This window comes from Poecile atricapillus, chromosome 2 (genome assembly GCF_030490865.1).
Source record: "Poecile atricapillus isolate bPoeAtr1 chromosome 2, bPoeAtr1.hap1, whole genome shotgun sequence".
NCBI lineage: Eukaryota > Metazoa > Chordata > Aves > Passeriformes > Paridae > Poecile > Poecile atricapillus.
In genome coordinates, this window is record NC_081250.1 from 97,676,533 (window position 1) to 97,704,294 (window position 27,762).

Consider the following 27,762-nt stretch of genomic DNA (forward strand, 5'->3'; position numbering starts at 1 on the left):
CTCCACTCTCTGTGACTCTTATAAGGCCATCTTATTTTGTGCACCTGCAGTTATGTGCAAAAAAAAAAAAAAAATCAGGAGCAAATACACACAACATCTATAATTTGACCACCTATCATCAATTTATTTTTTCCAATTATGATGGCAAGCACAAATTTTCAAAAATAAGATCAGCCCTCAGATGACCAAGAATATACCATGCATCTTTTGTACATGCTTAAGAAACTCCTTTGTGAAACTGCCTTGCATTATAGACAAAGCAGTGTAGTCCTAGAGTCTAGGTTACACAAAAAACCCAAACCCTCTAATGATTCACCTCCTACTTCACCCCCTCATCACTTTGCTTTACACCAGTCAGCAAGAGCTGTTTCTCGAGTGCTGTCAGACACATCCAAGTGACATCAGCAAACACTCCATTATTACTATAAATGTAAAATTGTACAGTCGTTTGGGTTGGAAGGGACCTTAAATATCATCTAGTTCCAACCCCTCTGCCATGGGCACGGCGCCTTCTACTAAGACAGGATCCTCAAAGCCCGATCCAACCTGTCCTTGAACACTTCTAGGGATGGGACATCCACAACACCTCTGGACCACCTGCTCCAGTGTCCCACCACCCTCACAGTAAAGAATTTCTTCCTAATATTTGATCTAAACCCACCATCTATCTTTCAGTTTTTAGTCATTCTCCCTTGTCCGATCACTACACGCACTTGCAAAAAGTCCCTCGCCATCCTTCTAGTAGTCTCCCTTCCGTACAGGGATGAATAAATCATCTCCTGGTGTAATTTAAGGCTGTGTCCTCTCATCCTGTCACTGGTTAGCTGCCTGAGAGGAGAGGCGTCCGCCACCTGGCGACACGCTCCCCGCCGGTCTACGCAGACCCTCGGAGCTTCAGGTTCCCGCGCCACGCCCGGCCGGCGCGCCCGGCTCCCGCGGCGGCTGGGGAAGGGCCCGGCGCGGGGCCTCATGGGAACTGTAGTTCTCTGCGCTCCCGCCGGCGCGCCGCGGGGCGATGATTGCTCCCGGTGTGCTTCGCGCGCAGCGCCGGGCGCGGGCCCGGGGCGGAGGCGGGCGGACTACATTTCCCGAGGTGCGCTGCGGACGCCTCCAGGCGGGCGGCGGGTCCGCGCGGCGGTTGAATGCGGGCGGGCGGAGCGGCGCGATGGAGCTGTCGGCGCTCGTCAGGAAGCTGGGTAATGGCTCCTCTCCCTGCGGCCCCGCCGCCGCGGGGCTGTGGGCAGCGGCAGCGTGCGGCCCGGCGCTGCTCCGCGGGAGCCCGGCCGCCCCTGCCCGGCCTCCGCCGCTCCTCTGCCTGCTGCTCTTCCGCTCCGCTCCCCGTCGCAGGCGTGGAGGAGGCGGCGGCGCTCCCCTAGAGGGGCGTGCTTCCATTAGGAAATGCCAAAGGCTTCCCCTTCAGACACGGTGCCTTTCGGTTCAGCGGGCTTGGGTAGTTTTTTGTCCGGTTGGTGAGTCCGAGGCAGCTTTCCGTACCCACGACGTACTCTGGTCGAGGTTCCGGCACCAGGTTGTATCAGTAGGGGCGCGTTTGGCACCGGATTATATCAGTATATGTCATAATGTCTCACCGCTTTATAATCATGCAAAACACACTTGATTAGGTTGTTGCTGGTGAGTGTAATCGTATTTGTCTTCCTGGTAGGCATAATACTGGAAGTTTATAAGCCGGCTTTTTTTCACTGTATCTCTGGCAGTATTCTGTTTCTCCAAGTAAGAAAAAAGTTATGTCAAATAATTTTATGGGTTCCTTAATCCCCTTTTTTTGGGCAGGTCATGAACTGACAGAGATAAGAGAGCGATCTTTGAAGACTATTCTATTTAAACTAGACCACAACTTGATTTCCTATGCTGATTTGGTCCACGAAAAGGCGCTTTTTCGTAACCTTTTGGAGTGGTTCAATTTTCCAGTCGTACCAATAAAAGAGGAAGTATTAAATTTTGTGAACAATTTGATCAAGGTATGACACAGTAACATTTGTTTATTTTTAAACTATATGTTTTTAGAATGCAGAAGCTAAGTATTGTACCAGCTGGATATTACTTGATTTTGTAGCTCCATGTAATGAGATTTTTAGAGTGTTTTACAAAGACAGGAATAATAAAGCCACTGTGTGTGGACCAGAATTAAAACAATTTCAGTGACTTCAAAAGGGTCAGAGAGATAGCCGAGAAAAATAGTGTTTTCTGAGTTTCTACTTTAGTTTCTCTGCTTCTTCAGTTTCTCATTTAGTGCTTCATTTTTAACATGGAGCATGATTTGCTGTTAAGCATTTGCATTGTTCCTGGAAAGCAAAGGTTTGAACATTGTTGCAACTAATTTGAGGAAATGTTACAGATATTTCATCTAGCTCAGATTTTTGCATTCTTATGTTCTAATCACTAAACTGTAACTATGCAGAGTTAAAAAACAACCCATCCTCGATACTGATGGATGGATGTCATGTCAACCCCACATAGCCGCTCACTCACACCCCGCAGTGGGACTGGGGAGGGAATCGGATTGGTAAAAAGGAGAAGACTCATGGGTTGAGACAAAGGCAGTTTCATAGGAAAAGCAAAAGCTGCATGCATGAGCAAAGCAAAACAAGGGATTAATTCACCACGTCCCAAGGGCAGGTGTCCAGCCATCTCCATGAGAGCACAGCACCCTCACACATAGTGGTGACTTGAGAAGACAAATGCCATCACTCCCAATGTCTCCCTGTTCCTCTTTGTTTCACCCCCTTTATAGATTAAGCATGCTGTTGGAACTAGATGAACTTTAAGGTTTCTTCCAACCCAGGCCTTTTTGTGATTCTATGATATGAAATATTCCTCTGATCAGTTGAGGTTACCAGTCCTGGCTGTGTCTCCTCCCAACCTCCCAGGTACTCCCAGATTCCTTTTCAGGATAGCAGAAAAGCCTTTGGTTCTGTGTAAGCCCTGCTTAGCAGTAACAAAAATATCTGAACTTTGTGTTCAGTACAAATCCAAAACACATCCCCATGCCAGCTACTGGGAAGAAAATGAACTAACTCTACCTCAGCACAATGGTCTAAATGAATAAAGGCAAAATATTACTTAAGAATTTAAGTTCTTTTCCTTCTTCCCCCTGCTGCTCTCTCTTCCCTGCTCCCATCCAGAGACCTTGAGACTCTTCAAACTAACTTTGTCAGTTATTTGTCTTAATGTAGCATCCACCTGCTGCTCAGAAAATGATTGGAATTGGTGCAGTGGAATTCTTCTCTCAGCTTCGCTCTGATGTGGATCCAAACTTGCAGGCCATAATTGATGGGATTGTGGATGGACTGTTCTTTCTTCCTTCTGAACTCCCTTCTAGTTCTTCAGTATGTTATCAAGCTCAGTCTCAGCCTTCAGTAGATCAATCAGGTAAAATTACATATTTTAAACGAATTTATTTTATATTAAAATAAAGCAAACAAAAAGGCTATGAAAAGCTTTCATGTATAGTAAGCAAATTATTCGTGAGAAATCAGTGAAGTGTATGCTAATCTGATTTTGCCAGAGACAGTGTGACCTTAGCTGAATCAGCTGGTGGTATTCCTGTAATGTAATTCCCTATCAGTTTCCTTGATGTATAGTATCTGTTTTCCGTAATGTACGAAGAGCATGACATAACTTGCAAGGATGGCTTTATGGCAGCAAGTGTGTAGCAACTTCCAATAAATCTGTAATTTAGCCAGTATGCTTTGCTGCTGTGCTTTGTATAGTAGGCTTTAGTTTGGAAACCAATTCAAATCCTGTGAGAAAAATAAGAAAAAGAAAAAAACAGTAGTTGATCCTAATAGAATGATTTTTGAAACTATAGTAGTTGTATGCACTGTTTACTTAGTATTGATAAGTACTTGTCATAGAAAAATACATAAACTGAAGCAGCCTCCTTTTGTCCCCCGAAGTGATCCTCGCTAGCTCTGTTGAGGGGTGGGGTCAGGAAGGCTCTTCACGACCAAGATAAAAGACCAAAGGGCTGCCTCTCTCTCCCGGGTAACGGAGGATATTTATGTTGGCTGGCTTCCAGGAGAGAGAAGAGACCCAGGATACAATTCCCAGACTCTTTCAAACCTCGGGAGAGGGGCGGGAGACATATAACACCAACCAATGGGATAACACTTCAGAGACAGGGAGGGGAGGGGGAAAAACACGTCACAGCTGCAGGGAGGGTTTACACAGAAACTAAGTAACTCCCAGAAATATGCATTACCACAATAAACTTTCTTAAAAACGTCACATTATGTGTGGAGTGCTATTGCTTGCATCTGTTACCTAGCTCATGTCTGTTACAATGATTTACATTTCCTCCTAGATGCAATCTAACCCATTTGGTTCTCCTCTTCTGCCTTAAAAAATTTTGAACAGAATTTGGAGGAGAAAATTACATGTTATATTACATTACCTCCTGCTCATTGTGGGAAAGACATTGCAGTTACACAGTGCATGTAGCAGTAATGACCACAGCTCTGTCATTCATACTGTGTAGTCACAGAGATAAAAGTAATTTTTTGGTGGTTTCTGCCACCTTTCTAATGCTTGGAGATTTAGTTCACTAGAAATATGTGCCTGATGGTTAATTTTTAATTTCTTTTTTCCTTCCTATGCCCATACATGGCCATCTTTTTACCTAATGTTTCTACTGTACGGAGAAGAATAACCTTCTGTATGTTCATTCTTAAATTATATTTTTCCGAAACTACTCGAGGTTATTTATACTGTAAATTGTATGCAAGTGTGGATGGAATAATCCTAATGCTTCCTAACAGGAATGTTTGTATTTTTCATTCTGCTACTGGAAAAAATTGTAAACTAATAACCTGGCATTATCTAGTTTGATCCTGTGGACCAAGTATTATGGTCTGGAGAGGTTGCTTTTAGTGTTAACATTTCTTGTGTATATTTTTATGCAGTTTGCATATGAATGACATCTTGCAACATACATATATACAAGAGGGAAACTTTTCAGGTGACCTAAGAAGACAGCGGTTTGGTAGAAAAAGGTTTTAAGTAATTAATTTAAAAAGTTAATTTTATCACTACAGATGTAGATTAAAGGGAAACCATTTATTTGGCTGCCAGTCCTCCATCAGGCAATATATTTTGTGTAGCTGGTTTTGCTATTGTTTGTATGGTATGCAAGTTAATGTAAAAAAATGAGGAAAAATGCACCCTTTACAGTTGGAGAATATGACTATAAAAAAATAAACATTGACACACTCTTTTTTACTTCATTTTTCTGATCATCTGAGACTATTTTAACCTATTAAGGAAACTGATTCAAAACTCAAGGGCAAGAGGGAAGTAGTTAAGCAAAAGCACAAAAATAAATTGAGCTTTTCTTTTCTGTGCATGTGCATTTTTTTAAGTTACCCCTTTTTTTTTTATTTTAGTTCTGCCTCAAGAGGAATTATTCACTGGATATTTTTGTCAAAGTAGAAGTCATCTGCCGCAGTTAGAAATATCTCCCAAAAGAACAGTTGGTATGTGTAGTTATAAAAGAATATGTTAATTACAGAAAGAGCTTAGAGTTGTAATTTAGTTGGAATTCCATTACAAATGTGGATAGCAAAATTGTCTCTTCTTTTTCCTTTTGTTATTCTGTGAAAGCTAACACCACAGAAGCCACAATTATAATGCTTATAAAAATGACAGTCATCTTAATAGATATTTCTCTTTTCTAGTAAATAGTGTAACTCTGGAATCTCTGAAGTACATTAGAAAGTGCTGCAATTTAAAAAATTGTTCAAATTGCCAGTATTTTCCGGATGATCTGTGTTTCATAATCAGAAGTGGCTTAAAGGATTAAGTACCTTTTATTTCAACAAAACTTAGTCTGAAGTATCTTTCTACTTTTTAGACAATTGGTTTAGGTGCTAGGGGAATCTTTGCTTTGTATTTAAATGAAAACCAGTGTTATGCTTTGTTTTGTTTTTTTTTGTCAAATTATACAAAGTGTTTCGTTGACAAGCACATATCTATAATATTTTGGCAAGTCTTTACTTGTACCAGTTCACAGGAAAGTGTCTTATTTAAAATACAGTATGAATCTGAGATCTAGATTTTAAAATATAACTTTGCAGTTACAGTAGGTAGATCACCGGTTGCATTTTTAGTAATCAACTGTTCTAGGAATTACACAATAATTATTATGAACTTTTAAGTTAAAAATAGCTTTAAAGTTATTTTCATTACATATTTATTATGTGTGATAATTTTGTAAGAACAATAATTTCTACTGCTGTAAGAGTAAAACCATGAGATGAATTTTCCATTTTTAGAGATCATGCTAATGGATAAAATATTCTTTAGTAGCAGATAAAAATTAAAATTTTTTTAAAAGCATGATGGGACAGATTGAGTATTCTTCCACTAATGCTGTGTTTGTTATTTCCTAAAGCTTTCTTCAATAAACATATTCCATTTGGATTTGGTATGACCTTAGTGATGATTTGGTATTGCTGAAAACTCTCATTAAAAGCATTTTAGTTTTTGCAAGCCTATATTTACTAAAAGATATTTCTGTATAGGATAGTATATTGTTTATATGTTTTTTACTTTGCCTTGGATGTATACAACATAATATTTCTATAGAATGTATTTCAAGACATCCGCTCTGTTGTTTTTTGCAGTGAAATGCCTGAAATTTTCCACATTTCCTTGGCTAACTCTGACTTCAACAGATAGACATGTTCTTTCATCAAATGAGAGGTGCAGTAATAGAAATATTACAATTTCCTTGTAGTTTTTCTTTTCTATGAATAGCGGCTGTAAATTTCTGTCGTTCTGCATCATGAGGTTGTTCCTGTAAATAACCCAATGAGCTAATTTTTGATAAATGGTTGTAAAAACTGGGCTGAAGCTGGGCAGTGTCACTCTCCATTTTTTGTGTTTAAATCAGGGTGTATTTGGGTCTTTTGTTCATGACACTTCAGCCTGTGCTTTAAATTTCTTAAGCGGATCAAAGATTTCTTTCAGCTAATAATAGAACAAGGTGGAAATAAATCATTATTTACTTTACCCCCATGACCAGCTGGTAGGAAAATCCCTACTTTCAGTAGTAGCTTAGTTAAGTTTAGGCCTCTAAGTTTAGGTACAGAGCCCTATCTAGGCATTGAGTCATTAAGACTGTCTTCCTGCAGTGACGTTTTGTTGTTATTTTAGATTTAGAAAAACTATTTGAAGTTCTCCCAAGGGAGAATTCTGTAGCTGGGATTCCTTATGAATTGTCACAGAGCACTGATAGATTTCTAGCATAGTTTTTTTGGGTTTTTTTTTTTTTTTTTTGGTGTTTATTTGTTTTTTCTTTTTTAAAGATTTCTGAAGCTGGAGAACCTGTTTGACATTTAATTTCCTTTATGTCAGAGTATAGAAAAGGAACACAGATTTGTAACACTGGATATATTTGATTTTTGATTTAATATGACAGTAGAATTACAGAGATATTTTTTCTTTAGATTCTTCAGTGTTGTGATTATAACTTTCTTGTAAAGACTTGATCAGGCTAATAATTACTGGTTGGTTTTCTTTTCATTTTAATACATATTTAAATATGAACTTGTAGCTCTTTGGGAAGTAGCAACCAAAGTTTAATTTGGAGTACCTGTGAGCTTCTTCAGGATGTGATTATGCAAGATTTTCCTGCAGAGATCTTCCTTCAAAGACCAAAGATTGTACAGGTAAGAATTCACCTAAAGTTTAAAGATTTTAGTAGTATAAGCTTTGCTATTGGATGAATTGATGGCAAATGATTCAATTTGTTTTTAAATTAAGTAGTTAAACAGAAGTACCTTTATGCTAACTTCAGGTGCATAGGAAAGGGGACATTGGCTATGTATTTTAAAGTTTTAAAGTTTTTTGCTTGCAACAACGTACGTTGCTACTCCGTAATGAAGTTCTTTCGGAGGTAGTACTTTGTTTCTTCTGTATAAAATTAATTTGTGTGGTTGTTGTCTGCACACCCTCTAATTGGCTCCCATAATGAAAGTAGTGACTTTATGGGAAATACAGTGTTAAACTTGTCTTCCTTCTTAGGCATGATAGTCTTGCATTCAGTCATGAAACAGTAGTTGAGCCTATTTATTCTTTGCTGTGATTTTAAAAAAGACTTGGAAACATTTTTGAGCTGTATTTAGTGCAAGATTTGCTGGCATGGTTGTTCATGAAGGTGATTAATGTTCAGGTCTCATGGTTGGTGGTTTTGTCTTTGCAGAGCCTTTTGTCTCTTCTAAACCTGGCTTTTGGAGGAGATGGAAGACACCAGTTGGCTTTGCAGGCTGTGTCATGCTTGCAACAGCTCTGCATCTTCTTGAGAAGTAGACTTAACTTCCATAGAGATCCAAGTTTTTCTTCCTCAGAGCATGGTAGGTATTTGTAAGTATTTGAGATACTGTTGTTTTTTTACTACACAGAAAATTGTCTAAAATGATGGAAAAAAACCAAAACCAGAACATTATAGAAAATGTAATCTTGTGAAACTGTTTCGCTAAAGGGATGGTGTTCAGTACTATAAATGTTAATTAAAAACTTTGAATACTTGCATCATTTTAATTTACTAATTCAGTTTTACTTTTCTGTGATTTCCCATTCATCAACTTCTCCCAGTATCCAATTGTTTGTATGACAGTAGGGAAGGGATTTTTAACTAAAACTAAATTAAATACGTAAAATAGAAGTGGGCAAAGTTTCAGAAAAGCTTTCAAGCTATTAGTACTTAACAATGTAGTTATTAATTTCATGATATATGTGAGCTTACTTTTTTTATCCTGATGGATAAAAATAGTTCTATCATTGTTTTGAAATCATGAGGGCTGCTTCACAATGTTCTTAATACTTAAATGTTGTGGCTTTAATGGTGTAGATTACTTATGATGGTTTCTTGTTTCCATCTTGTCACTTGAATTGAACCAAAACTTTGTTTCTGTAAATTGGTAGTCTGGTTCTCTTCATAAGAGTGTCACTATATTTGGTGTCTTAATAAATGGTACTGGCTGCTAATTCAGTTATAGCATCAACAAGTCCAATAGCCTTACCCAGACACTATGTTTCTATTTTTACAACTCAAGATTTGTGGTTCTGTTGGAATCCTCAGTGGTTTTTGCCTTGGAATTTGGTTTCCAAACTCTGCTACTTGCCAGTGATCAGTGTTTCTAGGTCATCAGTATTTACGTGTTTTTTTGCCATATCCTACCTTAGTTGCTTTTGCTGTTCACTATGTAGTATCTTTCAGAATAATGGCTACTTCTAAGGGAAAATATATTCTTTGTGTTGCATAAAGGCACAGCTTCCCAGAATTCATCTATATCTTACTGTCAAGAAGCAAGAGGTGCTCCTCATTCTCAGAATCCATCACCTGGAGGTAGTAGTCCTCGGCCCTCTGTAATTGGACGGACAGTTCAGCGTCCTAGAGGAGATGGTCAAGATTGGGATGCAGTATCTTCTAGGTGAATGAAACAGAAAATAACTTACACTTTGGTTAAAAACATTTTAATATAGGATTATATTATCAGCTCCTTGTCAGTGTGTGGATTGATGCAATGTCTTTGGTTACTTGTGAAGGTTCAAACCATGTTTATGAATTAAACCATTCTTAAAGTGGTGTTCAGAATACTTAAAATCATTGCTACATTTTGTACCCAGCCATCATTTTAAACAAAGTCTCTTCCTATTAATTGTTATTGCTTATGTGCATGTATTTGTAAGATGCAGAAAAGCATTTATTCAGTCTATTTCTGGAAAGTCAGGGATTTTTCTTTTTTTCAGCAGATGACCTCATAAGTTCTTTTAAGTGGAATGGCCATCCTGTAGGTAACAGTATATAGTATTGTCAAAAATGCTATGCTGCATAAAGATTTCTATTGAAGTCTTTAAAATTTGTTGTTAATTGTGACAACAAATTTGAGTTCTATGACATGTAAATATTTGAATCTTATATGAAGTTATAAATTGTCTGTATACCCTCAAAATGTAGAGGTTTTTGTGTGTGGTTTTGTTGCTCGTCTTGACACAACTTAAAGCTTCTGTTCAAGTACCAATGTCTTCTAGTATGTAGGGTTTTAAAAGTCCTTGTAAATCTCTACTGTGTGCTTGTTAGTAGCTCTTTTGAGTCTCTGTGATGTGTAGGCTTAGTGATTGAGTACCTCCTAGGTATTCAAATAGATTGTAATGAGAATAGCTCAATTGTAAATACATCTTGACAGTCATATTAAAAACTTATTTTTATTTAAGTCTAATATATTGATTTTTAGCATGTAACTAATATGGCACTATCAAAGAATTCCAGGCTTTATGTCTTCTGGGCCCTGGCCATTTTCCAGAGCTGAACAATTAACACTTTAATAGCAGCTGGTGTATATTGTGCAAGAGAATGATGGCCTGGCTGTCAGTCTAGAAATGAAAGCTGCATAAGAATAAGTACCAGTTCGGGCAGTGATGAGACTTCTAGAAACCAGGGAGTGCTAATAGGGTCAGTTTATGAGCTGTTCATGACTGCACACCTTTATCTTCTTGCATCCTGTGTGCTGCAGTACACCTGCTCTCTGTCCATGAATCTCATTTCTTACAAAAATGTAATTTAGCTCAGAGGTAGCATAAAGAACTGGTGTTGAATAGAAGATGTGATAGAGGGAAATGACAGTTGTGTTGCTCTGACATTTCTGATTTTGATAAGGAAGATAAGGAAGAGCTGCTTTTAGTGAATCTTGTCTTTTTCTACATGAATTTAATGTAAATTTGTTTATTGCTATTCTATATGTAACTCTTCTTTTCCTTCTTCTTGAATCTTGAGATTCTTCAATCTATCTGTTTGTCTGTTTCAATTTCTGCCTGGAAACTTAACCTTTCCTCTTCTGAATTGTTTTTATGATTGATACCTCTCCTTCCTTTTCCTCTGGTAAGTGCAGAAAAACCCCAACTACTTATCGGTGAACTCTTCTATGTAACACATAATGTAACAAAGTCATACCACAATTCAGTTTCTTCAGCTAATTTAATAATAAAAGAGGGAACCAATCAAAACCCAGTTATAAGTCATACAGGTTTTTAAAGCAAATCAAGATTGCTAAACATTGTTTAGGATAAGAAAACATAAAAATTATGTTCTGATTTTTATGAATTATAATGCTGACAGTAGAATTAGATTATTATTGAAAACAGTTGAAAACTAATACAGTTATGAACTATATATTGTTCATAATTTATGAACCATATCTACTATATTTAATGATATATTCATATATCATAGGTAAAATATTTAATAATTAAAGCTACATCTACAATTTAATAACATTCTGTATACTTTGTAATATATATTTGGTTACATTTAAGGCTTTCTTGGACAAGGGAATAGTTCCTGTTTTATAGTGGACAAGGTAGTCCTAAGGAGTAAACATAGCTCATGCTTCTTAATTTTCTTCTAAGGATTTTTGTGGCTAGCTATATAGAATGGTTTTAATACAGTCAATATAATTCAGGCTGAAATTTGATTTAGTAAGTGGTCTTGCTTCAAGCAACTGATAAATTTTGTTCATAAAAAAAAAATAATTTCCAATCAACTAATATTTCTCATACAGTATTGTATTCATTGCATGTGCAATGTTTCTTCCAGTACACAGTGCTAAGTGATTTAGATGATGAGTGCTGAGACATCAGGTGTTCACTTGTGATGCTACCTGTTCTGACATTTTAAAAAAAACAACCAAACAAAATCCCCCTCTTCCTGCAACACTGGTAGATAGCAGAGAAAGATTGGGATGGGAGGAGGGATATGTTTAAGACAGGAGTCCTGAAAATACTTGATGCTGTTTTTAACATCTGTACATATGTGTTTTCTCTTTGCAGGAGTTAACTATGTTGCTTTATTAAAAATTTTGTTTGCTTTTTGTTTTAAGTGGAAACAGTACTCAAGCAAATGCACACTCCAGAATCTCTCTGCATTCCCCATTTGACGCAGGACATATTGACCTACCAGATATTGAAAATGAGGACACTTTGGAATTACAGATGAAGCAGCTTAGCCTTCCTCAGTTCTGTGTTTCCATCTTGGAAAATGCAATACCTCTACTAAGAACAGGTGAGAAAGTTTTGAATTAAATACTTAACTTATATATCTTTCCCATCCTTAATACAAGATACTCTCAAGAAGTTGGTCAATGAGGTGAATATCTCAAATAAATAAGGCACAGATGATTACTGATGTATTGTGGCTAGTTGCAACAGATCTTTTCTAGGCACTTTGTTCAGGTTACAAAACTTCAATCTTCTGATTGATTTCCAGAATTGCTGCAGAAATTTTAAGTGCTTTTTACTGACAGTGGCAGGAAGTGACTGTATGGTAGAAAAATGGTGTGGCAGGATAAAATGTCATTCAGGAAGATGAAAAAATAACCACTCTTAACCAAAGATGTTCTCTAAAGGATCTGTTTGAGCATAGAGTTTCCCTCCTGTTCAAGAAATCATAAATGAAAATTCTTGTGAAAGGCTTCTTTTTGTTCTGACAAATGCAGTTAGAAATGGTTTAAGGAACATAAATATGATAGTCTAATTGCAAATTTTAATTTACAGAGGTTCTAAATTGAAAAGCCCTTTTGGAGTCTTTTTGCTCTTAGGCTGTCTTAAATGGTATTTAGCTGTAAAATGTAATGCAGTTCAAAGCAGGTATTGGTAAGTGTGGTCAGAGCTGCAAATACAGGAGCTGGAAATGTGCATCTATGACTAGGATACTAGAAGTTAGAGGCTTCAATTCATAAAAATTCTATGAAATGTGTATGAAAATTATTCTTTTTTTTTGTTATAAACCAACTAAAATGAATTAAAGTGTTTTTTTTTCCCTTTCAGAATAGTGGTATTTAAATATTAATTAGTCACAAGCATGTTCATGACTTCTAGCATCTTTTATTTATAATGTAAAATTGCAGAAAGTGTATTTTCTATCTTTTCCATTTCTGGTGCCTGTCACTTCAAATCTGCAGAGTTAAAAGACAGTTTTTCCTATGTTTCAAGGTTCTTTGTTTCAGGTGGACCTGTCTTTGTTTACTCTTCCCCTTAGGTTTTTTACGCTTTTTAAACTCTCCTTGGTGATATTTCTTCATTTTTCTACTGTGCTGTGATGAGACACAGATTGTAAGGAAACTAATATTTTTATCCTGTTCCTGTTGATCTGAAAGCCTGTGATCTGAAGGCACACTGTGAGACAGTGTGATATTGTGAGACAGTAACACACAGTTTCTCATGTGGTTATATTTTGGGTTGTTATCTTTAGTAAAATCAACAGGCACTTTTATGAACATTATTATCAACATATAGGGTATAGAGTAGGTTTTATTCTAGATGGTTAAATTACTGGGTAAAGGAAAAAACAGTAAGCTTACTGTAAAATTTTCTGCCTCTTATTTTGAAATATGATGTGTATTTTAGTTAAGCTTAAATTCTGTTTCTAGTGGAGATGTTAATTGGAACTTTTCCTCCTTTGTGCTTACTTGCCTTGTGGACAAAGTCATGGAAGAAGTCAGTAGTGGTGTGGGCTTGTTTTGGTTTTGTGGGGGTTGTTTTGGCTTTTGTTTTCTTTTGTTAAAATGGAGAAATTTCTTTAGTTAAATTGGTCTAAAATCAATGGAAGCAGTACGTCTGTGAGACAGGTAAAAACAAGCTTTCAGAAAGGCCTTGTGCCATTCTCTGTCATTTCTCACCCAAAGCAGATCACTGAAGCTGCAAATTGCAGAACCTATGGTCATTATCACTACATATCTAGTCACATACAGAGATAAAAAAATTTTCCTCAAGTATATCAACAAGGCTTCTGCAATGTGTAAAATTCACAAGAGATAGAGAAATCCACAAAGAAATTAATGTTTAATTATAATGAACAAGTAGATCTTTATCTTTTTTAAACAGATTTTGTTTTGAGGATTTTGAAGGATGCAGAATTTTTATCTTAGTTAAAAGATAAATTGAAAATTCAACGGTACTGTGTGAAATCCATCTATGATTTTAAATAGAAACATACCATCAACAAGTAACTGAGCCAACTGTTGCACTACATTGCATATTTAAGGGAAACTGTCACCGTATGGTTCCTTAGGATGTCAGACAGTTTTGGCATTCTCACTTGTGTGAGGCTGAAAATATTTGGTCTGGCTCCAGATATTCTGCCTTGTTCTTTGTGAAACCTAACTCCTGTGTTTTCTCATTATCTGGAGACATTAGGAGGAGGTTTATATTTGTAGTAAATGTAGGCTGTAGATTTCTAAGCTCAGGCCAAGTTTCTTTGTGGCCACATATTCAAGCTTAAAATTGTACAAAGGATAAAGTGATTAATAGACTGGATTAGCCTTGTTATTAAGGGACACTCCGAAGAAGAAATTAAAATTAATAAATACCAGCCTAAAAGTGAAAACTGTTATGGAGAACTGTGCAAGTAGCTCAAGGGTATTCATCTCTTTGTCTTTTAAAAGATGTCAAGCATAATAATATGTGAAGAGTGGCACTCCTATATCAAAAATGCAGATTAGTGGGAATAGGTAATATATACAGAAGGTTTGTAACACAGCTGTCTGGACAGGAGAAATCAGTGACTCTATTATGAACTTTAAAAAGGTTCAGTAATCAGATTTACAGCTGTAGTAAAGTTCACAATTATTTTCGTAAATAATTTTTCTATAGTTTTAAGAAAATTCATATTTTTTTCTAAGTCTACAATTGCTTTAATCTGTTGTGACTTTGGTTATTATCTCCTCTGATTCAGAGCTATTAGTGGTAAAGGACAGTTAGCCTTAATTTTGTAGAAGCATATAGGAAAATACCAGCATTTCATATGAGGAATAGTCTCTTGTTTATAGTGGTGTCTTCTGAATATCAAAATATAATATTTTGTCTCTATTTGAATTTATCCTCTTATTTGTGTTTGTAGGCAGTAGGAGAGTAACAATGGAAGTTCTTAAATTGCTTGTTGAAGATATGTCCCTTATTGGTGATGCTATTTCTGAAAATGTTTGGGAAGATGACAGCCTTTTTGCATTGGAATTGGTAAGGTTCTTCAGGTTTTGATCAGATATTTGTCTCCTTTTATAAGCTTCTGACATTTTCTGCAGTGATTCATATATCTAAGCTTCTGCTGAGCTGTGCTTTTGAAAATTTTAAGTAGTTTATTATCAGTTTTGTTGTTGGCACCTTTTAAAATGTAAGTTATTTTACCAGACAATACTTGAAGTTTCACCTTAAGAAAATAAGCAGCAATTGAGAGAAACACATGTAGGGAGGGGAATTTTAGGGAAACAAACTGATTATAAATGCTGGACACCAATTTGATGTCCATAACAACTTCCCCTTTCTTTACTCCTTATAAACAATCTGAAATTAGGGAGATAACTGTTCAGGTCCAAGACTGGAATTCTAAGGTACATACACGCTATCCATTTCCCACCCTGCACAAATTTCTTAACAATGTTGCTTAGCTAGGAAAGAAAGGAGAGGCCTTTCTGGACCAGCAGAGATTCAAAGCATTAAGGTGCTGTTGTCCAAATAATTTAAATTGCTGAGCACAATTGAGAGTTGTTATATACATGAATTATAAAATTAGTGAATAACAGATAAAATTATTGACTTGCTTTTTTGAAGACAAGTGAAAGCTGAAGCATAAGCTGGAATGGCTCAGGCATGCAACAAACATACTGGGGCTGCAGACTGAAACTTGTCTAAGGATTTGAATTAAGTGTAGGCTTAAATGCACCTGGCTTGAGTTAGAATTTGTGAAAATACTAGTGAATATGAAGCAATAACAGCTGCAATATTAATTAATTAAAATATTGCTTTAGGCTTTCCTATTCCTTATTTTATAAATGTTAATATTTATATAGGATCTATTAGTGAATGAGAACTTTTTCTTTGAATTTAGTCTACCAATCTGTGGAAATCTGTTATAATTGATCAACATCACATCAGTGCTGAACATTTAAACTCAGAAGCTTAATATCTCTTTGTCTACTTGATTTATGATCTGAATCAGCGTATTTCATTGTTAAAATGAATGAATTTCATTGTTAAAATGTTAAAATACATCTGTTAAACTAAAGTAGAATATATCATATGTATACCATACTGATTATTATTAATAGGATTTTTTTTCTAGGCTACTAACAAACAAACCTTTGCAAATAAGCTGGGTAATGGTATACAGTAATTTATTTTTTTTAAATAGGGAGAGGAAGAAAAAAGTTTTGTGGTTTTCTTTGAGAATCAGTAGGGATAAAAAACTCTTTGATGTTTTCAAATTTACTGTGAATTGGTTTGGGAAGGCTTTTTTAAATTACTTTTTTAATTTAAAGTAAAGCTTTATTAGCAGGTTCAAACCAGGACTTAATATTTCCTTATTAAGACTGAACTTCAAAATAGATAAAATTTCATAAGTTCAAAAGTGTAGTGAGCCGAAAGTAAGGTTGTGGGGGAAGAGACAAAAGTGGGAGAGGGAAGGGGAGGGAGCAACCAGGAATGGATAATTATTGAGCAAAGAATTCAGAACTAATAGTGAAAACAGACTGAGATCTAGGAGTAATGCATAGGTGACAAACACAATGCTATGTATTTTGTACCATTTATGCAATTTTAGTTTATGTGGCATAACTGTGCTAATGATACTGCAGGTGCTGTGTAAACACTGTAAATACGTAGTGATGTTTCATTTTTTTCTAATTATTGTATTTCTGATTTTGTTTTCAGAAAGACAAATTGCTTCTAGTCTTGGGTTTGCTTGGAGAAACTATATTATATCACAAAAGCAATATAAGTGCAGAACAGCCCAAGGTGATGCTGGTGCATCACAGAATGGCATTTATTAGCATTTCACTCTTCACTGTTAGATTGCTCCAAATACTTCTCCCTGTAGAAAAGGTATGTCATCACCAATTATAAGGGATTTTCTCTTGGGTTTGCATTTTAAGAGGGCAGTAAGAGATACCTTCTTCAGGGATTAATACTGAGAAAATAGCCCCTTGGACAGAGAAATTAATCTGTTTTGTATTGGGTGCTGTGTGCTGTATACAGCTGGCAACTTTGTCCATTCTTCAGTTACCAGTGTATTCTGCAGATTACAAATCTTAAAAAAAAAAAAAATACAGCTTTTAAATAGATTTTTGAAATGCAGTGTTCTTTTTTTCTGATATGATATATGGTTTGCAAAACTCTGCTGCCCCCTGCTCGTTTATAATACACATGCAAGTAAGAGTAGAACTATGTAAGATGTAAAATCATCACTTAATCTGATGGAATGTAGTAAGCAATTATGTTTTGTAAATTGGAGTGATTTTAATTGTTCTTTGCTTCCAGTGCTCTTTAAAAGAAATTCTGTAGCTGTTCTTGGGGTTGGTATTTTTTTGTTGTTGTTGTTTTAGGGTAGAGGTTTTTTTTGTTTATTTCAGTTGGAAAGGGCTGATGAATCTGATGATTTTTTTGTATGATAGAAAGTATTAGATGTTTAAACCTGAATTGGTTTTAATTTTTTGAACCAATTTTAAGTGGAATGTAGCTTTCCTTAGACATTAGTCAATCTTAGTAGAAGATTTTCAGTTTTTGTCACAAATGTTAAGTCTTGTTCCTGAAAATAAGTGTAGGCATACTAATCTAATGACTTTTCATAATTTTTGTCTTTAATGTTCTTTTCTACATAATGCCAAGTTTCCATTCCGTATATAACAGTTGGAACAGTTCACCTGTATTTGAGGTCAAAATTTAAGTTGAAAGAATGTACACTTGCAATTAAAAATAAATAAAAACCTCAAAACAACAAGAAAAATATCCCAGTTCTTAGTTTGCAGTATGACCACGTGGAATTGTAGACAGCTTTTTTAAATACAGAAATAATTATGGTTTGTGTATTCTCTGCCATCTCGTGGTCAGACAGTGAACTGACTCCGGCCAGCAGTGTTTGTGCGTGCCAGGATCATATGCAACTTTTGTGTCTGGTTGCAGGTCTGATGTTAGGAGTGTCATCTAATTAACTATCACTGTTAATGAAAAAGAAACCCAACACTTCTTCATGTAAAACTCATTTAATGAAATGTGTTTTTCTTTCAAGTAGCAGCAACAGTGATTGCATTTGTTGAATGTAATCAAAATTTGTGAAGGGTGGTTTTTATTGTATTTTCAGGCTGTTATTCTGACAGTTGTTTTTTTTTTTTCGAAGGCAAGTAAAGTTACACCAAAGAGTTTGCTGAATGCTTTGTTCCTTCTCTCACTGGATATGTCCTTCTCCTTGGAATACCCAAGCATGCATGAATCTGTTGCAGCCTATCTGGAGCAGATGAGTACTGAGAACTACAGTATTTATAAGCAAGTTTCAGAAGCTGCATATTCGATTGAATGCACATGTAGCTTTATGGCTGAAGTTCATAAGGAGGTGTGAAACTTTGTCATATAAAACATTTCCTGTAGGCAAATTTCTTTCCTCACTTTGTTTTCTCTCTGGTAAAAATTAAAGTCTAGCATAGAAGAGGAAGATCCTCAAGTATGAGTGTTCTGTATGATCCAAAGTGTACTTACTTTATATGTTTTTGTTAATACTAGTCATGATGTTGGTAAAAAAACTTAAGTAAAAAGCAAAGAAATAAACAATTGAAAATTGGAAGGAGGCACAGGACCTTTTATGGTCAAAGAAAGAAGCAGCAGCAAATACTCTGCTTATTCATACAAGCATATACATGTATCTAAAGATATGTCTTTATATATAATATTTATACATTTATATAATAAACTATTTATTTTATATCTATTAAAATATATCATGTAGGTGTATGTGTGTTGTCCAGGAGCTAAATATGTTGTTCAGAAAATTCTAAATCCCAAGTACTTTAGCAATTGCAGCTTTGATAAACAACTACTAGACTGGCTGAGATTTGTGTTTCACTTTGTTATGAAGATAACTGCTTTCTTAGTTAAGAGATTCTAGCACAGTACTGAACTGTTCTTCTCCGTTATGCTAATGGATAAGCAATTTTGCACAATACTGGTTCTATTGATACTAATATAAATTAATAACATGCAGAATATAAATATAATGCTGTCTTAAATCAGAGTTAATCTAGCCTTTGTCTAGGCAGGTTCTAAATAAAAGCAATACTTTGCTCATAAAATGCTCTTTACAATTAAGTTAACTCCATCAAATTTAAATAGTTCATGTTTAATGTATTTGGTAACCAAATATGATGAAGACATATGTACCTAAATTTAAAAACAAATATAATTTGCTCTTTAATAGTGATATGTTAAAAGTTTAATAGTTAAATCTTTTATTATACTCCTCTCACATAAACTGCATATTGATAAAAACAGTAATTTGAATAGTGTTATAGTGTTCATGCTGTGAAATGTTAGACATACATTATTCCTGCTGAGTTTAATGGAAGTTTATTTAAACTCAGCACCTGAAGGGCTTTCAGCTCCCCAGAACAGGTTCTAAATTATTTTTTATTTGTTGAAATGTATTGAATTAGTTAATTATAAATTTCTCTGTAAAATACTGAACAAAATACTGCTTAGTATTCAATACGATAAATTTGGAAAGATTGTGCAGTAATACTGGATACTTTTAATTTGACTAATTTTGTTAGTTTCATTGTTTCTCTTCGTTTTACTTTACAGGGTGACAAGAATCTTTCTGAATTACTAGAATTGGCAGATCAGGCTTTGAGTAGTCTACCCTTCCACCTACACTTTCCCTTGCTTCAAGAATGCATTTACCTATGTTCAAATATGTAAGTACATTACTATTTAAAACTCTGCTTGAGAAAACATGTTTTTTTTTTTTTATTTTTTTTTGTGGATAAGGTTTCTCAAATAGGAGCTCACTTCTTTATTCCCTGTAGGAACAATTATTGTGTTTTAGCCATTGAACAGTCTCTTCTAAATTATTTGTGCCATTCTGTGGTGGATTTCTTAAAAACTAAATTTCAGTTGCTAAAAACTTCACACTATAGTCTATTTACAAACTTTTATGATTTTGTATGTGAAGTATGTGATTTATAAGGAAACCGTCTTAGACACTTTGACTTGTCTTTCAGACTTCTTGAAAATCCTTTGCCTTGAGCATATTTGTATAATTTACTTTTATTTTACTTTCAGAAATTCTAAAAGACTTACTTCATTGTAGATGATTTATATTACAATATGGCATCTCATTCATTCAACAGCATATTTTTATTGCTTTTATGATTTTTCCATGTCTCTAGTTATAGAATAAATTACCTTATTGTGCCTGGAAAAGTTCTTGAACAAAAAAAATTAATTTTATACTGACTCAGAACTTGAATTTAGGGTTTTTTTTCAGGGGAGACTGCATTTAAGAGCTGTCCGGTAAGTGATTTTAAATTATGAAATGTCAAGATGTTTTTCAATGTTCTAATGCTTTTAGAATTAATTAATGTTTGGTTACTGTTTCAGGCAATAGGAAATTCAATTTTTTAACTACCATCAGTTCTTGGTAGTGATATGGTCTTTAATGAAAACATTCTAAAAGCACAAGTGTTTTTTATAATCATATATATGATCAAAGGTGTCTACTGAAGGTAAAAGGATTTTATATTTTCAGATGAACATCAGTGTTTTTCAAGCTCTTAATTTTGATGAGAGAGTTTTGATAAAGTATGATCTTTGATTACCTACATGTTTAAAAGAATAAATATATACAAACACAAAGATTGATACTATGATTTTGGCAAATATGTTGTGATCTCTGAACTTTTTACTGTTTTTCAGAATGTATACCGTTCATTGCAGGAAGTATTTTTCAGAGATTGTCCTGAAATTTAACACAAAAATTTTTCTAGGCATCGTTAGGTACTGTAAAAGAAATTAATTAAATTAACTATTTTTCATTTTCAGTTGGAAGTCTGCTGAGGCCAACTCATTGCTTCAGGTGGAGGGTCAGAAGCTGCTTCTCCGTCTATTGTCTCATCCTTTGTTGAATATAAAAGCTGAAGCCTATCGCTGCTGTTTGGGAGTGGTTAAGGTTTGAATTAATGTTTGCTTAACACTCTTGGTGTTGCACTCAATAATGCATGCTATATAGTTTTGTCATTAGAAGCATTTGTGTAGTGGTGCAAAACCAGCACAATTTGTAATGCAAATTCTTTTTAGTGTTACATGCTGAAAATTCAGCATAGGCCTGGGATTGCAGCTTGCTGTTACATTCTTGGTATTACATCTACTTGGTTAGGTTAGACTTCAGGTACTGCACTTAAAAATGATATATAAAGACCCTGTAAATCCTTTTATATACTCCTAATGTTTGTTGTTTGTTTTCTTTGCGTTTTTTCCTGTTTTGGAGCCATGTTGTGTGTGTCTTGTTTTTTTTTACTTAGGTGTTTTGTCACTGCCTTAGTTTTTTGTAATGATAGGCCAAGGGATAAAGGGCATCAGCTTCTTAAAAGAATAGCTGTACTCTTTGCTGGGAGTTGTGATGGCATATTTATTGGGTTATTTTAGGTATTCAGTAATATTGGCTCACAAAATAAAAATATTTTTTGTATTTTGATATAATACTTGATTGAAACTTTTATTTTCTAGAATGGACATAATCTGTACCTAGTGTGCTTGTAGCACAATCCTCTAATGTATAAATATACTGGAGCCAGTCTCTATGAAAACTAATCCTATCTCCACTGAATGACACTTGTCTCTTTTTGTGAGATTTTTACCATCCCATTTTAAGTTGTTCTTATTTTAATGTAATGCCAAACATTGTCTTATTTAATGTAATGCCAAGCAACATATACAGATCTTCAAATTTATTCTCACAACTATTCAAAATAAAACCAAATTGATTTTCTGTTTCTTAGTCCTGTGTAGTAACAGGAGTTCTCAATCAGTAGTCCAAACAGATTGTGTTTCTTCCAGGACTGTCATGTTTAGCTTTCAGAACTAGTCTTCCGAAGTGTGTGGAGAAAGTCTTTTACTGCATGACAACTTCAGGCTGTCTATAAAACAAGAGGTGGTAATGGAGACTGTCTTGAATTTTTAAGCTAACCAACTTTATTTTTACTGAAGGACTGTTTAGGTATTCATAATACTGCGAAGTCCGTGCCTTCAATCTGCCAGGGAATACATTTTCTTCTACACCCGAAAGTGTTATATGAAATCTGTACATTTGGCCTTCAGGAAGATAAGAATGAGGTACTGTGTTTACCAGCTGTGTTTGTAAGTTGGTGTGCATGCAGAGTAGGTGTTGATATTCTCCATAGCGGTCTAATGCTTACCTGAAGTTTGACTAAAAATGGTTTCTTGCATACACAAAAGCTATGCAAGTAGTACAAGTAGTAAGGTTGTAGTAAATGGAAGTATTTTTTTTTTTTTTTTTACAATGAATTCAGAGGCAAGATAACATTATGTCCTTAGGATGCTACTAACTGTAATAAAGACCAATGAAAAATGAAATAAGATATGTTTTTTACTTTTTTCCTGCAATATATTCAGCCCTAGTAAAATGTGTGTATGAGGAAAATGCGTGGTACTTTACATTTATGGGAAACATGAACTTTTAAGTCTCAAATCTTTTTATAAGTGGGGTAACCTTTGAAATGGTTGAGGAACAAAAAGACACTTTCAATCTGCAAATTTTTGCTATAAAATTGTATTTCACCACCACAAACATCTGTGTTTACATATAGTTGTATGAGTATTATTCAAGTGCTTTATAACATTACAGAATTGGACCAAATTTCCACTGCGTTCATTTATATGCATGACTGCTTAACATATGTCCACTATTTCCTAGACTACAGAGATAAGTAAGGAGCTGTGAGAGGAAGATAAAGTTACTTATATTCTTCATAACAGCTCCTTTATAACTGTCCTATAACATCCATACATTCATACAGAACACTGACTAACAAATTATTTATATATTTTTTGCTTCCCTTCTAGAATGAGATTTTTTAAAATTTAATATTATGCACAGTTCTATTTAGAAGTTTTCATTTTAAAGAGAGAAGTAAAATATCTTTGAGAATGTGCTATATGTTTATGCTTTGTATGTAATTTATCTTTTGCAAGGAAAGAATTTATTTTGTCTACTCCATTGGATATGTTATTAAAAAGACTCACAGTTTTCTCTATTAGTGGTTGGTCAAGCAAAAGAAATAGATTTCAATTGATGCTGCATTTAAAAAATCAGTGCCTATTTACAAATTTGTCATATTTTTTTCTCTACCTTATAATGTATTTTTATTATGCATCTAACAAAATAGATAATTAACATCATATCCAATAATTTTTTAATTGATTTTACTTATAACTGCTGCTTAAGTTGTTATATAGCATCTATTTAATCTTTTAGGCTTCTGACAATGAGAAAAAAAATTGAGACCCTTATATTTCAAGGTTAGGCTTGAAATTGGCCATATGATTTTATAAGGACAGTCTTTTTCTAAAGATGGACTGGAGTGATATTATTAAAGGCTGTCCTTGTTGCCTGGGGTGAGAGGATTTTTAGCTCTGGTGTAAAATGCAGGGTTTCAGCTGAGGAAGGCAGGTGGTTTTACACTATGTAAGAAAGTTAATTCTGATAAGCTGGGATTTTTTCCTATGTTTCCACTGCACTAATAATTTTAGTTTGTAAATAGTCTAATACTGTGTATTATGTAAATTATGTATTGGATTCATTAATGCAGTATAAGTGCTGTATCATATAGCTTTTTTGGTGTTGATAGAGAGCTTCAGATGAATTGTGATATAGTTTGAAGTATTCAGTAGCTTTCTTAGTTTGACTCTTTGCCTCAGGAAAGTGAAATGTCCACCTAACAGGCTTTAAGTCTCTTGGCTTCCTGTATTTTCAGAAGCATATCATAGACTGGGAATAAAATGCCCCAGAAGTGCAAGGTCAGGAAAGAAACAGAAATTCTTTCACCTGCAAGATGGAGGGACCAATAAGTGCAGCAGTTTAAGTAACAATTTATTTTATTTCAGAAAAGACAAATCCAAGTTCTATGGAGAATATGATTGAGTGCTGTTTAGCCAGAATTATTTGTGTGTTTTCTCTTGGAGGTTTTTCTAACAACTTAATATTCAGTGTAACTGACAACTTAAATGTAGCATTCTGCAGTAACAATATTTTGGTTTTGTATAACATTTCCAATTACAGCATTGACAAACAGACACATCAGTGGTTGCATGAATGGATTGGTTTTTTTGTCGTTGAGCAGGTGTACTCTACAGCCAAGGCCATCCTGATACATCTGTTGCAAGGACGGTTAATGATGGAAGTATTGACTTGGAGCAAGTTTATTGAGGCACTCTGTCCTGTCATTCCTGTTTTACAGGTACTTTTAAGTGCTTTAATCTGAATTTCATATATGGAATCATGTATATCAGGTTAAATAACAGATAGAAGTAGCAGATGGAAAATAGATTAACAGTAATATACCTACAGACGTGTTCTATCAGATGTCAGATGTTGGAGAAATGTTTTATAGGGGTCCCAATATCAGTAAAAGTTAGTGCATTGAATCTGTAGACAAATTTTAGCTTGGTATTACTTGTGCATGAAATTTGAAATGTTGCAGTACAAATGAGCCAATACTGACTGGGGCTGAAAAGGTTTGAAGATATGAGTGAATGATAGAAGTACAGATTAAAGCATTCATGCTTTTTAAAATTCATTAATAATTACTAGAATGTCCTCCAGGTCTTAAATTTGAAAACTGTAGTTCTTCTGTGATAATAGTTTTTTGATCAAATACACACTTGAAAAATAGCAGTCAGCATAAACTACATTTTTAGTATATTTAGATACTTGCTTTTTGGTGGATTTGTTTCTAATATTATAGAAGTATCCCTTAAGCCTTAGTCTTCATGTTTCCAACAATGTACAAATTTAATTTTCATTACTTTTACTCTCATCTTGATCTAAATGGAACTTTTGTCTTCCTCAGTCAGATTTTCAGCCTAATTGCTCCATCTGGATTCTTTACAGTTTTTTCACTAGTACTTAAAATTTCCATTTTGTGGTCTGCCTGTGGTCTTCCAGATTAGACATTTTGCTGCATTTGCTTGCTATCTGTTTTTTTGCTTTCTCTCTTAGCTAAGAAATTCAAGTATACATTTTGTCTTAATTTTCTCCAAAAAATATCACTCCTGAGAATTATACCAACTTACTTGTTTCCCTGCTATATGTTCATTAATTGCCTTCACCTCAGTATTGCCATAAGCTGAAAGGGCCAAAAAGCAGCTTATATAACTTTACTCAGTATGCAAACTGCACAAAAATCAAGGCAAAAATGGGGAGACATTGCAAATAAGATGGGCTCAGACATAAAAATATGTAGAGGAAATACAGTGAGAACTTGAAAGAGGTGGGAGAAGGGTTATTTCAGAGCTTTCTCAACCAGTCATTAGAGCTTTTTTGTGTTACCTGCATATATGTCTTACATATGATTGACCTTCAAGATTAAATAGTTGGGGATTTAATATAGGCTGTAGGCTAAACATGTGAAAAATTTTTATGAGTATAATTTCCCTCCATTCTGTATCCTGTAGTGGCTTTGTACAGTTGATACCAAAGTAGGGTATACCAGAGGTCTCTGTTTACCTGATGCATGGAAAAAGCATTGTATTTTGCCCTACTTTTAAAATGCTTGCAGTATCATTAAAACCACAGTACTTGACATAACTGATTCCCTTTTGCCTGTGTGCTAAAACACTTTGATGAACACCTGAATGTAGGTAGAATTTAATGTTTTAAAATAATTTTCTTGTAGGTACTAAATTTAATTTATTGAAACGGAAACTGGCCTAACAGAGAGGCATCATATTAAGAGACTGAAGGGTGAAGCTTTGCATCAAAGTACCTCTGGGTCCTGTGAAGAAATCTTTACTTTTATTTGGATATAGGATCATTTATTAATTTTTCAAATTATTTTCACAGAGGAATATTAATTTGCAGAATCTGAATGTTTTTTTAAAAATAACTGTGTTGGTTTTGGGTTTTTTATGCTGCTCCTTCTGCACTCTCCCTTAACCCCTAAAAAGGGGATTAATTACCTTTTCTGATTTGCTAAATTAGTAAGTGGATTTTTATTATTTTGGAAATTTTTGGTTTTTGTTTGTTTCTCTAAGGGTTATGCTGACACAAAAGATGCTTTAGGTAAATGCATTCTCTCTTTGAGTGAAACAACCTCTGACAAAGGAGAGGGCATTCTCCTGAGAACTCCCAGGCTACAGGCTGCTCTGCGCCTTCTCTTCTCCAAAAAACAGCTGTAAGTAATGCTCTGCATCATTTCAGTACATCTTCTCATGTTGATGACAGCAATGTCTTTTCCTATATATTATGCTGTGTCTTGATTTGAAAGGTTGATTAACCAATACTGAGTGTCATACTTCCACCCCATATTTTAAACTAATTAATTTTTAACTATACAGCTACAATTTTCCAGTATGAGGGCTTTATATATTTATTTTAAATATTTGTTCCTTTAGGGTTCGTTCTGTAGCAGCTAAACATTTAGCATTCCATCTTCTGAATGAAGAAGGGGCAAACTTGAAACGTCCATGTCTGGATGGCAGTGTCCTTTCCAGCATTTCAAACTTATTTATTATAGAAGGAGCTATGGAGCTAAAACTGGATGATAAAATGAACTCAATAATTAAGGTTAGTAAACTCTGTCTAAATTTTGCTCTTCTACCTGTCCAGTCTCTGAAGTTTCCATTTTCTGAAGGTTTCAGTGTTTCATACAAATTGACTTGCTTCATAAAAAGAAGTCTGTTGATGTATTCTTTCTGTGTGCGCTGAAACAGTAATTCTTGCACTACCATTTGCAACACTAAGAAAAAAACCTCCCTTTTTTTACTTCTCTGCAGAAAAGATTTAAGTGCAGAGAACACAGGCCTGCTCTGTTCATAACAATTTCATTCTGCGTGGATAGAGTCTGATTTTTTTCTCATATATTTTTCCCACTAAAGCAATTTTTACTAAATCAGGCACAAATAATTTTTAATATGAAATGCTTTAAAATAGATTGCAGACTTAAACTTGTGTTTGCTTAATATTGCTGCTGTTGCAAAGTGTAAAGCAAATCATGAGTGTATGACTCCAGGGAATACATTTCTTTTTTTTTTTTTTTTTAATTTCTGTTTTTTTATTTTCTCTCCATTCTCCTTTCTTCCTCCCCCTCAATACTTTCAGATTAACAATATGATAAGCAAATTCTTAGATGCTTGACTCTATTGCTATTAAAAATAAGACCCTTTACAGACTTAAAAAGCGTGTTTTAGCATTTTGGGGTAGTGTTAAGATTTCTGTAGTCCTACATAAATTAGTTACTATCCGAATTCTGCAGCTGTGATGCACAAGAAGCTGTTTAGTTTTCATATTCCACAGACATTATTAGAGATTTGTTGCAAAAAGATTATAACCTTATCCATTCCTCTTACATCTGTGTGGGCTCTAATCACATACATTCTAATAAGGAATTAAGATATTTTTGCTTTCTACTACCTGTTAGGAAGTTTGACTGATTACCTTATTTCATGATAGCATACTGGATGCAAATATAATATTGTTTTACTTCTAGAAAGAAACAGTTGAAAAGCTGTACGATATCTTGACTTCTGATGCTGTTGACCTAGTTTTACGGAAGTCTGCAGCTGAGCAGCTGGTTGTCATTTTAGAAGGTAAAATTCTTCAGAAAATTTGTATTCATATATTGGTCATTTGTGAGCTTGAAGTTTTGCTACGTTGTCTGTATGCTTGTGCTAAGGGTGCCCTTTGTAATTGTT

At 34.8% G+C, this 27,762-nt stretch overlaps 1 protein-coding gene across 1 annotated transcript in view; it reads left to right on the forward strand.

The window, feature by feature from the left end:
* The first annotated feature begins 718 nt into the window (after positions 1 to 718).
* RTTN (rotatin) overlaps positions 719 to 27,762 on the forward strand; it is a 79,613-nt gene continuing 52,569 nt past the window's right edge. Inside the window, exons 1-19 of the mRNA XM_058833580.1 lie at positions 719 to 1,196; positions 1,792 to 1,979; positions 3,195 to 3,390; positions 5,403 to 5,492; positions 6,642 to 6,720; positions 7,574 to 7,688; positions 8,222 to 8,372; positions 9,287 to 9,452; positions 11,898 to 12,079; positions 14,915 to 15,030; positions 16,720 to 16,890; positions 18,182 to 18,394; positions 19,636 to 19,748; positions 20,875 to 21,001; positions 22,039 to 22,164; positions 24,192 to 24,308; positions 26,104 to 26,243; positions 26,464 to 26,635; positions 27,558 to 27,657. Of these exons, the coding sequence (XP_058689563.1) occupies positions 1,016 to 1,196; positions 1,792 to 1,979; positions 3,195 to 3,390; positions 5,403 to 5,492; positions 6,642 to 6,720; positions 7,574 to 7,688; positions 8,222 to 8,372; positions 9,287 to 9,452; positions 11,898 to 12,079; positions 14,915 to 15,030; positions 16,720 to 16,890; positions 18,182 to 18,394; positions 19,636 to 19,748; positions 20,875 to 21,001; positions 22,039 to 22,164; positions 24,192 to 24,308; positions 26,104 to 26,243; positions 26,464 to 26,635; positions 27,558 to 27,657 (2,743 nt within the window). The 5' untranslated portion in view covers positions 719 to 1,015. The remainder of the gene's footprint in view (positions 1,197 to 1,791; positions 1,980 to 3,194; positions 3,391 to 5,402; positions 5,493 to 6,641; positions 6,721 to 7,573; positions 7,689 to 8,221; positions 8,373 to 9,286; positions 9,453 to 11,897; positions 12,080 to 14,914; positions 15,031 to 16,719; positions 16,891 to 18,181; positions 18,395 to 19,635; positions 19,749 to 20,874; positions 21,002 to 22,038; positions 22,165 to 24,191; positions 24,309 to 26,103; positions 26,244 to 26,463; positions 26,636 to 27,557; positions 27,658 to 27,762) is intronic.